At 38.8% G+C, this 15655-nt stretch overlaps 1 protein-coding gene across 1 annotated transcript in view; it reads right to left on the bottom strand.

Moving 5' to 3' along the window:
* ephb6 (eph receptor B6) overlaps nt 1-15655 on the bottom strand; it is a 133305-nt gene that overhangs the window by 84135 nt on the left and 33515 nt on the right. The window contains exon 3 of the mRNA XM_033981041.2: nt 695-759. Coding sequence (XP_033836932.2) covers nt 695-759 — 65 coding nt within the window. The remainder of the gene's footprint in view (nt 1-694; nt 760-15655) is intronic.

Genomic DNA, 15655 nt, shown 5'->3' with positions numbered 1-15655 from the left:
CAACTCCTCTCTCTCTCCGTCCCTCTCTTCTCTCTCTCTGTCCCTCTCTTCATTCCTCTCTTCTCTCTTTGCGGTGGTTTTCCGGTTAAACGAATCCCACTCATTTCAGTGGAGAAACTGGGAAAAGTTTGCAGTTAAAAAATGATATTAAAACAGCAACAACAACAGATCTGCAGCCCCACACAGGATAATATAACCAAATTTAATGTAAAATAAATGCAACTACGTTTTAATCTTGTTAATTAACCGTTTCTATATTTATTACTTATTCAAGTTACAAATATTTCTTATGGATTTGCAGAGATATGAAAAAATGGCTGTTTGACTGTGAATCTAATGATAAACTGACATTTTAAAACAGTCATACCTTTTAATTTACTTTGCCGCGGGCCACATAAAAAAAGGTGGCGGCCCGTATTTGGCCCACGGGCCTTGAGTTTGACACATATGAGTTAGGTGAATCCTCAAGTTTTTCTTCAGTTCCAGAGTTTAAAAACGCTTCGTAAATCCGTGCTGAGTGAGCGTTAACTGTCTCTCAAGCTGCTCTAACGGTTAATATTCCTGTTCCTTCCTGTTGTGGGGTGATGACATCCCACACACTCAGCACTGAACCATGTGGAGAACGCATCGGGCTGCTCGCTCCTTTAAAGGTCCCAGCAGCGTGGTGCATTACAACAGCAGGGACAGAACTCACCCCTGTGTCCGGATACGTGGTCCAGCCCAGCTCCGAGGTCGACTCTGACGTGTCCAGCAACATCACTGCAAAAAAAAAAACAAAGACTGGTGAGTCCAAGTTTCACAGTGTATATTAGTGATATTATTACAATCTGAATGGACGCAATTGGCAAAACATGAAAACTACAATTATTTAAAAGGCCTGGAACATTTTTTTTCCATGTACAGTTGTCCCTCGCTATATCACGGTTCACCTTTCACGGTCTCGCTGTTTCGTAGATTTTTTTAGTTCAATTTTGCATGTATTTTACAGCGTCTGAACGTGCATTGTGTTCTTTGTCCTGATTGGCTGTTGGACTGTAGACCATTGTCCATCAGTCTCCTCCGTGCCGTGTCTCCTGTACAGTACAGAATGTGTTCAGACAAATTTACATAAACATTGGATCCCAGTGTGACTCTGAAGTGCTGTACGTTTGCAATTTGTTTTCTCCCCGACAAAACCCACAATGTCGATGAAACGTTCTGCACCGACAAAGACGCCTACGAAGGTTTGAACTTTGTGTTTAAACAAGAGAGAAATGTGAGAAAATGTTAACGCCTGTGTGAGAAAAATGTATAAAGTGTGTGGTGAGGGGTTTTACAGCAAAGAAACATATAAAATAATTGTAAAAAATAAAGCTGATACTTCGCGGATTTCGCCTGTTGTGGATTATTTTTAGAACGTGGCCCCCGCGATAAACAAAGGACCAGTGTATCTGAGCAAAATTTGTCTCGAATGTCAACTTCAAGTCTCAAAGCACTTTACATCAAAGAGCTGCACACACATTCACACACACATTCATGCACCAGTGTACACAGATACACTCTACCAACTGAGCTACTGTCTAAACCACATGTGTCAAACTCAAGGCCCATGGGCGAAATACGGCCCGCCACGTCATTTTATGTGGCCCGCAACAAAGTAAATTAAAAGGTCTGACTGTCTTAAAAAGTCAGTTTATCATTAGATTCACAGTCAAACAAAATTTTTTCATATCTATGCAAATCCATATGCAATATTTGTAACTTGAAAAAGCAATAAATATAGAAATGGTTAATTAACAAGATAAAAATGTAGTGACATTTATCTTACAGTAACGTCTGGCCCTTTGAGAGCGACTATTTTGTTGATGTGGCCCTTGGTGAAAATGAGTTTGACACTCCTGGTCTAAAGCGTTTTGATGTCCAAGAATCAGAAAGTGTGCAGTAAGCATGCTAGTATTTGTTAGCTTTACTGTAGTGTCAAAACTCTGGCTCTAGTCTCTGAAAGTTGTGAAAAGCACTTATAAACTCATTGTGGTGGATAATTAGAAAGCTCAGAAATGCGTAAAGAAAGTGAGAAATGAATTTGGATCATTGCAAACCGTTTAAAAAGAGCCATTTCTGTTTTTCATGTTTTTAAGACGGTAAAAGTCTGACATAACGGCTTTAAAATGTGTAAAAATATACGCCAGGAATGTCAAAAGTAAAATAAGTCCACAGCGTATCTAATTTTGAACCGTTTTAATGTCCAAGAATCAGGAAGTGTGCTGTAAGCGTGCTAGTGTTTGTTAGCTTTACTGTGAAAACTCTTATAAACTCATTGTGTTGAGTAATTAAAACGCTCAGAAATGCATAACGAAAGTGGGAAATTAATTTGGACCTGCAAACCGTTTAAAAACAATAATAATAATGATTTTGTCAGATTTTTACTGTTTTTAAGATGGTAAAAGTCTGACAAAACGCCTTTAAAATGTGTAAAATATTTGCTAGAAATGACAAAAGCAAAATAAATTAGCTGTGGATCTAATTTTAAAGCGTTTTAATGTCCTAGAATCAGGAAGTGTGCGGTAAGCGTGCTAGTGTTAGCTGCATAAAGAAAGTGGGAAATGAATTTGGACCAGTGCAAACCGTTTACAAAAATAATAATGATTTCGTCAGATTTTTACTGCTTTTAAGACTGTAAAAGTCTGACAAAACGCCTTTAAAATGTGTAAAAAATATACGCCAGGAATGTCAAAAGTATAAAAGCTGCTACTCCTAATCACAATTGCAATGCTTGTCAGAGAAATTCCAAATATCCGTACATTTTTCAGCTGTATTTTGTTATAATTTGACCCTCGTTAACAACTGAACTCAACAGACATAACATGAAACTGGCCATTCACTTCTCCATTGTTATATTTTCTCCTCGGTGTAATAAAAACCCACCGAGGCTCGAGCTTTGTGCCTCCGTCAGAAGCGATAAGTGTCTTGATGCAGCGGTGCGTTCAAGTGCCATGTCCCTGTGCGTAAACGTGGAGACTGATGGACTCTGTGATTAAAGGTCGTGTCTTCTGACTGCAAAGGCCAGAGCTGCGTCTGTCGCGTCGCACTGAGGAGACGAGGGTGACGCCCGCGGATGTGAAACTCATCTGAGAAAGACGTCATAGTGTCCTTTAGGGTTCAAGTTTATTAGATTAACCCAAAGAACGAAGACGGGAAGAGTAATGAGCTCTACACGTTTATCAATCTGGAATAGCTCTAACTCAAAGTGATCGGGAAAAGCTGGAACGTCACAACTGTTCAAGTTGATTGGTCAAAGCGGAACAAGTCGACAAATCAAACTTTTATTTCATCCAGTTGAGAGAAACGCAATATTTCCCATGCACAAATGTCTCCATCCCTCTCTTCTCTCTCTCCATCCCTCTCTTCTCTCTCTGTCCCTCTCTATCTCTCTTCATCCCTCTCTTCTCTCTTTCCATCCCTCTCTTCTCTCTCTGTCCCTCTCTATCTCTCTCCATCCCTCTCTTCTCTCTCTCCGCCCCTCTCTTCTCTCTGTCCATCCCTCTCTTCTCTCTCTCTCCATCCCTCTCTTCTCTCTCTTCTCTCTCTCCATCCCTCTCTTCTCTCTCCGTCCCTCTCTTCTCTCTCTCCATCCCTCTCTTCTCTCTCCGTCCCTCTCTTCTCTCTCTCCATCCCTCTCTTCTCTCTCTCCATCCCTCTCTTCTCTCTCTCCATCCCTCTCTTCTCTCTCTCCGTCTCTCTCTTCTCTCTCTCCATCCCTCTCTTCTCTCTCTCCATCCCTCTCTTCTCTCTCTCCGTCTCTCTCTTCTCTCTCTCCATCCCTCTCTTCTCTCTCTCCATCCCTCTCTTCTCTCTCTCCGTCCCTCTCTTCTCTCTCTCCGTCTCTCTCTTCTCTCTCTCCATCCCTCTCTTCTCTCTCTCCGTCCCTCTCTTCTCTCTCTCCATCCCTCTCGTCTCTCTCTCCATCCCTCTCTTCTCTCTCTCCGTCCCTCTCTTCTCTCTCTCCGTCCCTCTCTTCTCTCTCTCCGTCCCTCTCTTCTCTCTCTCCATCCCTCTCTTCTCTCTCTCCATCCCTCTCTTCTCTCTCTCCGTCCCTCTCTTCTCTCTCTCCATCCCTCTCTTCTCTCTCTCCATCCCTCTCTTCTCTCTCTCCGTCCCTCTCTTCTCTCTCTCCGTCTCTCTCTCTTCTCTCTCTCCATCCCTCTCTTCTCTCTCTCCGTCCCTCTCTTCTCTCTCTATGACAATAAACTTATCTCCATGGAGACAAGCACGTGACTAAACTATGAATCCATGTTTTTTAAGATATTTTTATTTTTCATGCAATAAATACGCTTGGAACTGAATAAATGCAAGATAGAAAAGTGTAATTCCATACTACGGAACATTCCAAGCAAAGCAATAAACTCTCCATGGTGGATCAGACTGATGACACTAACAAAAGTACCGTAGTTTTATCCCGCCCCGCCCACTTTTGCCGTAAATGCCACTAAACTGCATTGACTTTGCGGTGGTTTTCCGGTTAAACGAATCCCACTCATGTCAATGGAGAAACTGGGAAAAGTTTGCAGTTAAAAAGTGATATTAAAACAGCAACAACAACAGATCTGCATTATAATATAACCCGAGTGACGACGGCGGCGCCCACGACAACGTCCGGTGTCATCAATCTTTTATTTCATCCAGTTGAGAGAAACGTAATATTTCCCATCCACAAATACACAAAGCGCTTCCTTCTGCCCATTTTCAAAAATAAAAGTCTGCGTTTCTGCTAAATTACGTGAAGTTTTTCCATCACCTTTGGCTTCGGCTCAAACCACGGCGCCGCCCTGTGATCGGTCCAGTCTCCAAACCGCCGGTGGCCGCGACCGAATGTGATGGCAGAAATACTTCTAGATGGATTCTTGTGAGTTTGTGAACACACATATTGCGAGTATTCATGTTTCTGCGTGTGGTTACACCTCTAGTAAAAGTGAAAAGACATGAAAAATGTTCCCGAAATGCATGTGGTTTTTCAGTTTCCTGGATGAGTTTAAAATGTGCAGCGTCCTGTGAATAAAATCTTTCTCTTAATCACTGTGTTCTCGATGAAAAAGTGGGTTGGCCATCAGTCTGTTAGAAAAAAACAGCACTGGATGAAATTTATTTATGAGGGATTACTTTAAAAACTGACAGAATACCTTCCGTGCGTGTTTACCTCATTGATACCGGAACATTTAATACCAAATCACATGACTGCACGAGGCGAAGGACGAGCCGCAACAAAGCTGAGATGGGAAAGAGGTTTTTAGCTTCACAAAAGTGGAATACACTCCAAGGAAAAGCAAAATGGACTTGTGTATTTGTTTTCTTTTGGGGTTTTTTTCTGCTTGTATTGTATTTTAAACAGGGCGCAAATGAAAAACCGCCCAAGTGTTCCCCTGTATAACTAAAGATAAATAGAAAATAAAGTAAATAAATGAATCACAATTGGAATAGATGTCACAAAAATCACCGATATTTCCCCATAAAGGTTCAGCTTTCACAGAAACACAAACAGCTTCTGACTTGAGCTCTGAAGTGCATTTGGTCATGATTTACTTTTGGGTTTAAGTGCTTAAAAAGGAGCAGAGAAATCTCAGATGCAGATGCTGAGTGCTACGTGCCGACACATGGAGGAGCGCTGAATTTTCCATTAGTATTCCAAAGCGCTGAGGCTGCTCCAGTCTGGCACCGTCTGCTCCACTCAGCCACGGAGACGAGCGAACGCCAGCCAAACTTTGTCATGTTCAGAGGTGGCAAAGAACTGCAGCTTCAGGTTACACTGCAAAATATCATCAGGCGTTTAAAAGACACAGAATTCAGACTGGTTTTGAGAACAGGATTTCGGAGTTTAGGTTTAGTTAGCAGAGATTTTTGGACCTATTTCAACACATTTACAAGGAGTTTAAACGTATCTGTCCATAGTGTAAGTCTTTATTCAGTAGCGACCATAGACAAGTGGACTAAGTGAGTGTGACGTCACCCACAGCGTTCGGCTCCAGTCAAATGAAGCTAATCGAGGCTAGCAGTTATAGCGGCGAATTCGGAGTCAGCTCCATATTAGGAAGCCCATCCTCGAGTATCATAGCAACCAAAGAGCCAATCCGGAGCGAAGCTGTTGAAGGTAACGCCCCTTCCCGCTGGTTTAGAACGGGGCGGACGCTTAGCAACGCTGTCAATCAAACCCGTTACTAATGCTAGAAGGAGCGACCTCGGGGAATAGCCAAATAAAGATACTAGAATCAAGTAGAGCGGGTTAATACGAACAGTTTAAGACCAAAATGATGAGTCTGACAGCAGCAGGTACAGAGAGAGAGGAGACAGAGACAGTTTTCTAAGGAGCCAGAGTCAATGGATACTATTATCAACTCTAATCCAGAAGAATTTGCTGAAACAGGTATTAATTCCAGGGTATAGATTCAGCTCATTTAAGGAAATACAGTTTATTTTCAATCTCTGCTCTGGTATTGGTTGACACAGCAGCACAGTATTTATATTGGTATCAGATTGGTGTTAAATCCAGCCTTAATATCACAATTTTCTAACCGCCAGATCACGATTTCAAGTTTATCACGATTAAATGTTTTCTTTGATAGTTTACTCTTCACTGTGACTGGTTAAATCTAGGGATGGGGCAATGAACAATAATATCGTTTATAGTGATAAAAAGGGTTGACAATAATCGTCCGTGGAGATTTTATATAATCGTGATAATCGCCAATAAAGATAATCGCCATCGTATCATTAGAATGTGAAGAAAAAGGGCAAAGGGGTCTGCTGTTCCGGGGTGTAGGGGCCCAGAATTGAACTCTCTTCCTATTAATTTGTATTAGATGGGGCCCATGTGAGACATCTTGGCCCGGGCCTCCAGATTTCAATTGACAGCCCTGCTCATCCAGAATATTCTCCGCTAGATCGTAGTTGTTTTCACTTATAACAAAGTACAATACTATAACAATTGTTTAAAAATCCAACTCATTCATAAGATCAAAATTATTCATATCCATAACATTTTAAACTGTTAGTAACTTTAATAATTGTCGTGATATAATCGTTAATCGCAATTATTTTGGCCACGCTGACTGTGACACCAAATTTCAATATCGTCCCATGCCTAGTTCAATCCACCTGTCACTCACTCACAGCACGATGGAGACTGACCAGTAGGAGAAGAGGGCGGGGTTAAAGTGTCTGTTTGGAGCTGCGTTAAATAAAAAGCAGGGGAATCAAAATATGCCGATGTTACAAAAATGCCATAACCTCACAGGGATGAGATCACAATTAGATTTTTATCGCCATATGGCACAACTCTAAAACAGTGGTCCAACAGTGGTCTATATATCGACTTAGATTTAAAATATGTAAGCTTGAACTTGAATCTTTTTTTTGGAGGCAGTATTTTGTGTACTCTTTTTGCATTACCGTGAAATTTGTGGTTGTTTTTGGGCTTTATTATAAGGTTATTACATTACATACAGTCAAACAGGAATCGCAATTTGAACAGTCACAATTGGCAAAATCACAAAAACTACAATTATTTTAAACGTTTGTACCTGTTTTTTCCATGTATCTGAGCAAACTGTGCCTTGAATCACTACATTTCTTTTGTATAAGCTGCTCTTGGTCAAAATAAGTTAGCTGTGCGTCTAAATATAAAGTTTATTGCATCAGGAAGTGTGCAATAAGCATGCTAGCTGTTGTTAGCTTTACTGTGATGGCAAAACTCTGACTCTGGTGACTGTAAAAGGTTGAATTAACAACTTTTATGACTCGTTACAGACGCAAACTCAGTACTAAAGTGTTTCATTCTGCTGTTTATTTATTGGAAATTAGTTTTTTAATCCATATGGTGCATTTAGAATATTTTTGGGGGACTATTTTGCTTCAGAGTTGTGTGTCAGTGGCATAAATTAGTCTCAGTATTATCGTTTCTCGTCAATACTTCAGCGATATATAACACGATTGTAAGAGGCCTACGTTAGAATCGCTCGAAACACGATTATTATCCTGATTTCAACTCGTTTAAACTCACATACATTATATTGCTTTTTGCAGCATATATGATTGAACAGATGGAGTTAATGGGCGAAAACGGCTCAGCTCCTCCATCCATTATGAACGATATGATCACGTCAAGAGTCCCACTTCCGCAGCGAGCCGTGCTTACTCAGAGCCGCGCGTATGCAGATTCTGTGTTTCCAAATAAATAATGCTTCCTTCGTTTGTGCCATACAATTTACATACACTTCCCTTTCAAGTCACACAAGCAGTAACCACAAAAGAGCCTTTATTCTGGCTGTGATGAGCAGACAAAGAGGGGTAGGAGAACACTATCTGCATATACTCATCACGGGCTCTGGCTGTGATCAGAAAAGACTCACCGTTTAAAACAATGACCCACAGAGAAAGCTCAATTTCACTCACTATGTGTCCAGCTCCCAGGTCTGACTGTAACGAGAAACGGTCACATCGCGCTGTCCTGATATTACGATTTCAAAACTCCAATGAGGTTCATCTGGGCTTCTGATAATTTATTTACACAGATTCTTTCTGTTTTCAGTTAGAACAAGTTTAATATTTGATGCTAAGGCTGAACGATTTGGAAAAAATATCTCATTTAGATTTTTCTGACAAGCATTGGCAGCTGTTGTTGTATGTTTGAGCAGGATATTATGAAACTTTAAAAATGGCAGTCATTGTGATTTAATAAGTGTAATTGCATCTAACACTATGAAACTTCACGTTCCCGTCTTATCTTGGTTATGTTATTATATTATTGTGAACAGTTGTTAAAGCAACAATACTAACATTTTAAACTGAATTTCCATACTAAGGATTAGGATGGATTTGATACTCAATTTCAATACCACAATGATAATTTTGGGGGGAAAAAAAACACTCTTTCTAAGAACACTCGAGATCATTCTGCCATTTTTCTTAGTTTTAAAACTTGTTCAAATGAGTATCTAGTTTCAATACTAGTTTTAGTATCAATCAGTATCTGCTTCTCGACACTTTAATCAACCCTAATGGCTGCAACAATTATTTCTAATCCTCTAATATTCATTTGAAATAATGTGACACAGTGAGATGCTCCTGATACTAATATTTCAATGTCGATATTTAGGACTAAGTTTAATATTTGACACTAGGGCTGAATGATTAGCCAAACACATATGTAATTGAGTTTTTTCATTTCATTCATTGCATTGTCAGTTATTATATTTTTGATGAGGAAATCATGATATTCTGTCTCCACCAGTGTTTGGGAACTAACTTTACAGAAAGAGAACAGTTTCTCCAATAAACACCCAGGAAGTCTCTTCATTACATCATACAAAGAAATATATGTATATTACAATTATGTTTTTATATTTCTAGGATCAAAGATTGTGCAGAGCTACATAAAACAGCATATAGAAGCTCATTATAATATAATATATGCACAAGATTAGCTTAAACGTAGTTACAACTAATGAAAACGTATGTAAAACTGTTGATTAGCATCATGCTAACATGAATGGAAAATCCCATGGACGTGCTAGCGCTATTAGCGTCTTCTATTTTAGCGCTTATTTACACTGTAAACCAACTTAAAGTGCCTCAAATGAGTTTATAGACCGAGCTAACATCTTATAATGTTACAATACTTACAGACAGATATTTGCACCTGGCCAAATGACAGTTTACAGGGCTTAAACACAGTGAAAAATGACAGAACTGTGAAAAGTCTAAAACAATATGGCAGCTACGGTGGCTCTGAATAGACAAACAGATTAACTCAAAACAGAAATATCTTTCTCCATTGGGGACAGAACACATGATACTTAAAAAACTGCTAGTTGCGCCAAATGAAATTTCGATTTCGACTCCATTTTGATGAATCTTGGAGCCCTGTTTGACACCAGCACCTGTATGAAAAAGTCACTCTTTGTGAGATCTGTGTAATCCAGGACAGGCTCCTTTACATTACAATTTGAAAATATTTTTAGGCTATAATCTAATATATGTTTAGTTTTACCATGTTGTCATACTACTGGAAAAAGACGATTATGAGTGACGATACTTGTTCAAAGGAGTATGTCAGTATAGTTTTTATTTAACGTTCACATACTTTCCCTGGTTTGATCCTGGTTTGACCCCAGTGTCTTGCCCCAGTACAGCTTTATTATATAAGCAACTCTTAAGGTCAAAGTAAACCTGCTGTGTACTTGTTGTTATTATTAGCTTTACAGTAACAGTAACTTCCCTCTGGTCTCTGACAGGTGTGAAAATCACTTATAAACTCAGTAAAAACAGTAAAAACCCAGTACAGTGCCTTTAGACCTGATGTAGACCTGGTTTGGTCCTGTTCTAGTCCTGGTTTAGTTCCAGTTTAGCCCCAGTTGGTGGTGTGTTTACAAGTGCAAATGCAGAATAGATTTGTATATCTGCTTGCCATCCATACATGCATTTCTGTGTCTGAACATAAATATTCTTCATTCTAAGCTCATTTTTAGGATGAAACCCACAGATGGAGCCTGAAATCTGTCAGTCAGTCCCTCGTCTGCCCCTCCTCCACCCACGAGCCTGTCTTTATGTCAATCGCTCTGAATTCACACGTTTTTTTCCATGGATGTGCTCCAGGATTTAGACTGATACCAATTGTGAGCAGAAAAGAATACAAATGGACCATCACAGCAGAGGCATAAGCAGCACACATCAGAGAATAAACGTTTTTGTAGGAGTCTTGAGGAGTGTGGTCAAGATGCTAAAATCTCAAACTCCATTTCAATACTGAGGTATAGATTTGATACCGATTACTATACCACAATGACGATTAAAAACACTCTTTCTTTAGACCAGGGATGTCAAACTCATTTTCACCGAGGGCTGTATTAGCAAAATGGTTGCCCTAAGAGAGTAAAACAGTATAAATGTAATTAAATATAACATAAAATAAATGTAAATGTAACTACTTTTTTTAGCTTGTTGTTTAACTGTTTCTGTATTTATTATTTATTCAAGTTACAAATATTGCATACGCATTACCCATAGATGTAAAAATAAATAAATAAATGAATAAACTGATATTTTAAGACAGTCATACCTTAATTTACTTGGTCACATTGTCGCGGACCACATAAAATGATGTGGCGAGACACATTTGGCCCATGGGCCTTGGGTTTGACACATGTGCTTTACACAACAGAATATGATTTTTGACGTTAAATGGTAGGCCTTCCTGTTATATTCCCATGTGTCTTATATCTGTGTAATCCCTCTGTCCAGTAGGTTCATAGTGGTCCAGAGGTGTAAACTAGTCTATGTGTCTTATACTTATAAAAGATACAGGTCAAGATCATTCTAAAGATATTCAGGAAAGGTTCATTTCTGTCCTGTGAATGTCCTTTTTCAGTATCAATACCTACTGAAATAATACATTTTATTTATATAGCGCTTTTCGAGACACTCAAAGATGCTTCACTATACATACAAGAATAAAATATCACAAAATTTACAACGTAAAATCAAACATTAAAAGCTATTTTAAACAGCTGAGTTTTGAGTTCTTTTTTGAAGGTGGGGAGGTCAGAGCAGTCACGGAGGGGTTTAGGTAGTGAGTACCACATTTATATTTATTCAGCTACATGAAGCACAGACAGAACTGAACACGTGTCTGGTTTGACTCAGACTCAGCAGAATCGTCTTTTAAATTACCGTAATGTCGAAAGTTAAAATTTCATGGTACAGCAGTAGTAGATATAATAATAATACAGATAATAACGAAAATGTGAAATTATATAGTTTAATACTTTCACATATAAGTCGCACCCCCGGACAAACTATGAAAATACAGTATCTACTTTCCATATTAATTTCAGTATCAATTAATATCTGATTTTCTCTACTTCGCATTTGTCTGGCGGTGGTTTTGGAATAATCCCACTGGAATTCACTGGACAAGAGTTTAGCCGAGACCGTCACTGTTGCTAAAACTGAGTTAAACATACAAAAAAGTGCTTCATTTGTTATTCTGGATGTAACAGTATCCAAATGACAGGATTCACTGTGTAAATATTCACTGCAGTATTGTGGAAAGGGTTATGGTTTTGCAGAAATTCAACGTTTTTTCATCTATAATGCCCAGTTTCGCCCAAAAAATTCGTTTTTTTTCCGTTCATACTGATAAACCACGATTTTCTATTTGATTTGAGTTTTACTTTCTTACAGTTTTACGTTTATTATGGCTTTCAAACTGTTCCATTAGCACAAAAAGAGTCTCATTTAGGCCTCCAAGAGATGTAGACCACACAGTTAAAACGTCCCAAGCGGATCATCGACGATTTTAAAGTATTTGATTTATTTTCTGTTAACTTTAAGTATAAACCAGACTCCAGACTCACGCTTTGAGTTGGGTGCATCAGAACATGATCTGGGTGCTCCAAAATATAATATAAAACTTAAACTGCCCCAACAAAAAGGGCTGAATAAATAACTTAATGGATACTTTTACTTGGATACAATTCATACTCTGTACTGCACACTTATTAAAAGGGAGGATATAATATTTAAATAATAATTAAGTTGTGTATTTGATCAAGTAACATTAAGAATTTATTTGAGTTTCACTAATAAAAAGCTTGTACATAAATACTTGCTTTATAGACTAGTCAGAGTGAGAGGTAGATGCTTTTAAGGATCTTTGCAGTCACTATATTAAGTGCAGAGTGAGACCTCTTACTTTCATGTTCAATAGCTGATCTTTGATGTCTGATGTATTTTCTTTTTCATGTGGCGCATCGGGAGCTTCATTTAAGTGAAAGTAAAAGGTAAATACTGCGTCTCGTTCACAAACAGATGAAAAAGTCAAACGTATGAGCTGGTTTTAGCGGACTGGTCAGAGGTGAGGGCAGAGCGAGTGATTTAAAGCTTTTTCTTTTAGCTGTCAATAGAAATAAACAGCTATCGATATTTAGACTTTTTAGCGTATCAGTTATCGGCGTTGAATCTCCAGCGCAGGCCGATATTTTGTTTTGGTTGACATGACAACACAGGTCTCGTAAATAGAAGAGGTTTGGGGTCAAAAAAGGGCTTGGTGGGAGTTTAAAGTAAATTTAAATGATATATTCAGGTGAAAATAAACACAAATCATCGTATATGTCGATCCAAAATATCGGTACAGCTTATCGTCCATTGGTTACTCTGGATTCTAAACGATCTATGAAAAAAAACATCGGTCGATCTGTAGTTGTCAGTTAAACTGGGACTAAACCAGGATTAAACCAGGACTAAACCAGGACTAAACCAGGATTAAACCAGGACTAAACCAGGACTGAACCAGGTCTAAACCAGGACTAAACTAGGACTAAACCAGGTCTAAACCAGGACTAAACCAGGACTAAACCAGGACTAAACCAGGACTGAACCAGGACTAAACCAGATCTAAACCAGGTCTAAACCAGGACTAAACCAGATCTAAACCAGGACTAAACCAAGACTAAACCAAGACTAAACCAGGACTCAACCAGGACTAAACCAGATCTAAACCAGGTCTAAACCAGGAGTAAACCAGGACTAAATCAGGACTAAATCAGGACTAAACCAGGTCTAAACCAGATCTAAACCAGATCTAAACCAGGTCTAAACCAGGTCCAAACCAGGACTAAACCAGGACTAAATCAGGACTAAACCAGGTCTAAACCAGGTCTAAACCAGGACTAAACCAGGACTAAATCGGGACTAAACCAGGACTAAACCAGGACTCAAACTATTCTGTTTATCTGTGCATATGACTGAAAGGTTTTTATTCTGCACTTTTCTGTTTTAACATTAATTTTATGATGATTATTTATGTTTTGATCTGTTGTATTGTCATTTTAATGTCTTTCTTACTCTCTAAAACACTTTGAATTACTTTGTGTATCAATGGTGCTATAAACAGACACTGGAAGAACATACAAACTCCACAGAGAAAAGCCACAGCTGATTCGGGACCTGAACCAGAACCATCTCACTATAGGGCGAGTAGATGTTAGATAAGAGTGATAAGAGTGAGACTGAATTGTCGACTGTTTTGTTCCCATGTCTGTGCCTCCTACCTCCCCAACATAATCAAAGTATCATCATGACCTGAGTACACAACTTCCATTAACATCAGATCGCGACAAACGTGTTACTGCAAATTCAATTAACCCTTGGCTTTGGGGCAGAGCTGTGCATAAATAAAACATTTCAAACTATTTAAACATGAATATTTCAGCTGCGTACCCTCTGTGTTAGTGACGCTTACAGGCCCTGGCGTCATGTTCACTCTGCGCTCTCATGTATGTGCGGTGTGCGTGCTGCTTACTTAAATGTAGGGCAGCGAGTATATAAATAGCAATTTGAAAGGTCGTAATTATCAATTCAGGAAGTCTGCAATGTATTTAAGTGTTATTATTAAAAGAACATATCCCTGTGTCGACTCTATATGTTTAAACCTGCACAGCTGCTAGTTTAGGTGAAGTATCAGCTTTATTTTTTACAGTTATTCTATATGTTTTTGTCTGTAAAACCCCTCACCACACACTTTATACACTTTTCTCACACAGGCGTTAACATTTTCTCACATTTCTCTCTCGTTTAAACTCTCTCAAAGTTCAAACCTTCGTAGGCGTCTTTGTCGGTGCAGAACGTTTCATCGACATTGTGGGTTTTGTCGGGGAGAAAACAAATTGCAAACGTACAGCACTTCAGAGTCACACTGCGATCCAACGTTTATGTAAATTTGTCTGGACACATTCTGTACTGTACAGGAGACACGGCACGGAGGAGACGGATGGACAATGGTCTACAGTCCAACAGCCAATCAGGACACAGAACACAATGGTCTACAGTCCAACAGCCAATCAGGACGTAGAACACGATGCATGTTCATACACTGGAAAAAAGCATGAAAAACTGCACAAAAAATTCTGCGAAACAGTGATATAGTGAGGGACAACTGTATATCAATGATAAAAAAACTCAAAATTGGAGGTTTAAGATTTAGAAAGGTCTTGATTCAAATAGGAACTAGATCACAAGGTAAAAAAAACCCTTTAATATTATGTAATAGTAGTATCTAAACTACAGTCTATTCCGTCTAAAAAAGTAGGACTTTTATTTTGAAAGTGGCATTGAATATCAAGGTTTAGTGTTTAAATAATAACCTCTAATCATTACTTGCATGTGATCCTTGCATCTAAACTCTGACCAGAATCTCGATTTAAAAAAGAAAATCTAATTGCAATCACTGTACCTCATAAAAATCACAACAACTTTAAACTGTTCTTATCGATGCCGACGCTTTATCCACGTCTCATTGTAACACTGTATGGCAATGAGTTTCAGAATGATGAAAAATGTGTGCCGTTGCCATAACAATTCAATTTACATCATTGCCGTAACAGTTAATAATTTGATAGGTCCTCAAAATGGCACCTAAGAACACAGGGACTATCTGAGGAATTTTACTACTGGAATATAGTGTTCTGTTTTTGAACTGCCACTGTACAATGTTTCCTATTTACGGGTTTTGTATCTTCCTGTTTGTAGGCGCCATTTTGAGGACCTGTCAACATTCAAAAGGCAGAATATTTAGTTTTGAACTGTATGACATAAATAGGAAACATTGAATACAGTGCTCTATTTTTAA

The sequence above is a fragment of the Periophthalmus magnuspinnatus genome, chromosome 16 (assembly GCF_009829125.3).
Source record: "Periophthalmus magnuspinnatus isolate fPerMag1 chromosome 16, fPerMag1.2.pri, whole genome shotgun sequence".
Taxonomy (NCBI): Eukaryota; Metazoa; Chordata; class Actinopteri; order Gobiiformes; family Gobiidae; genus Periophthalmus; species Periophthalmus magnuspinnatus.
Note: the sequence above shows the minus strand (reverse complement) of the source record. Positions and strands in the feature narration are given on the sequence as shown.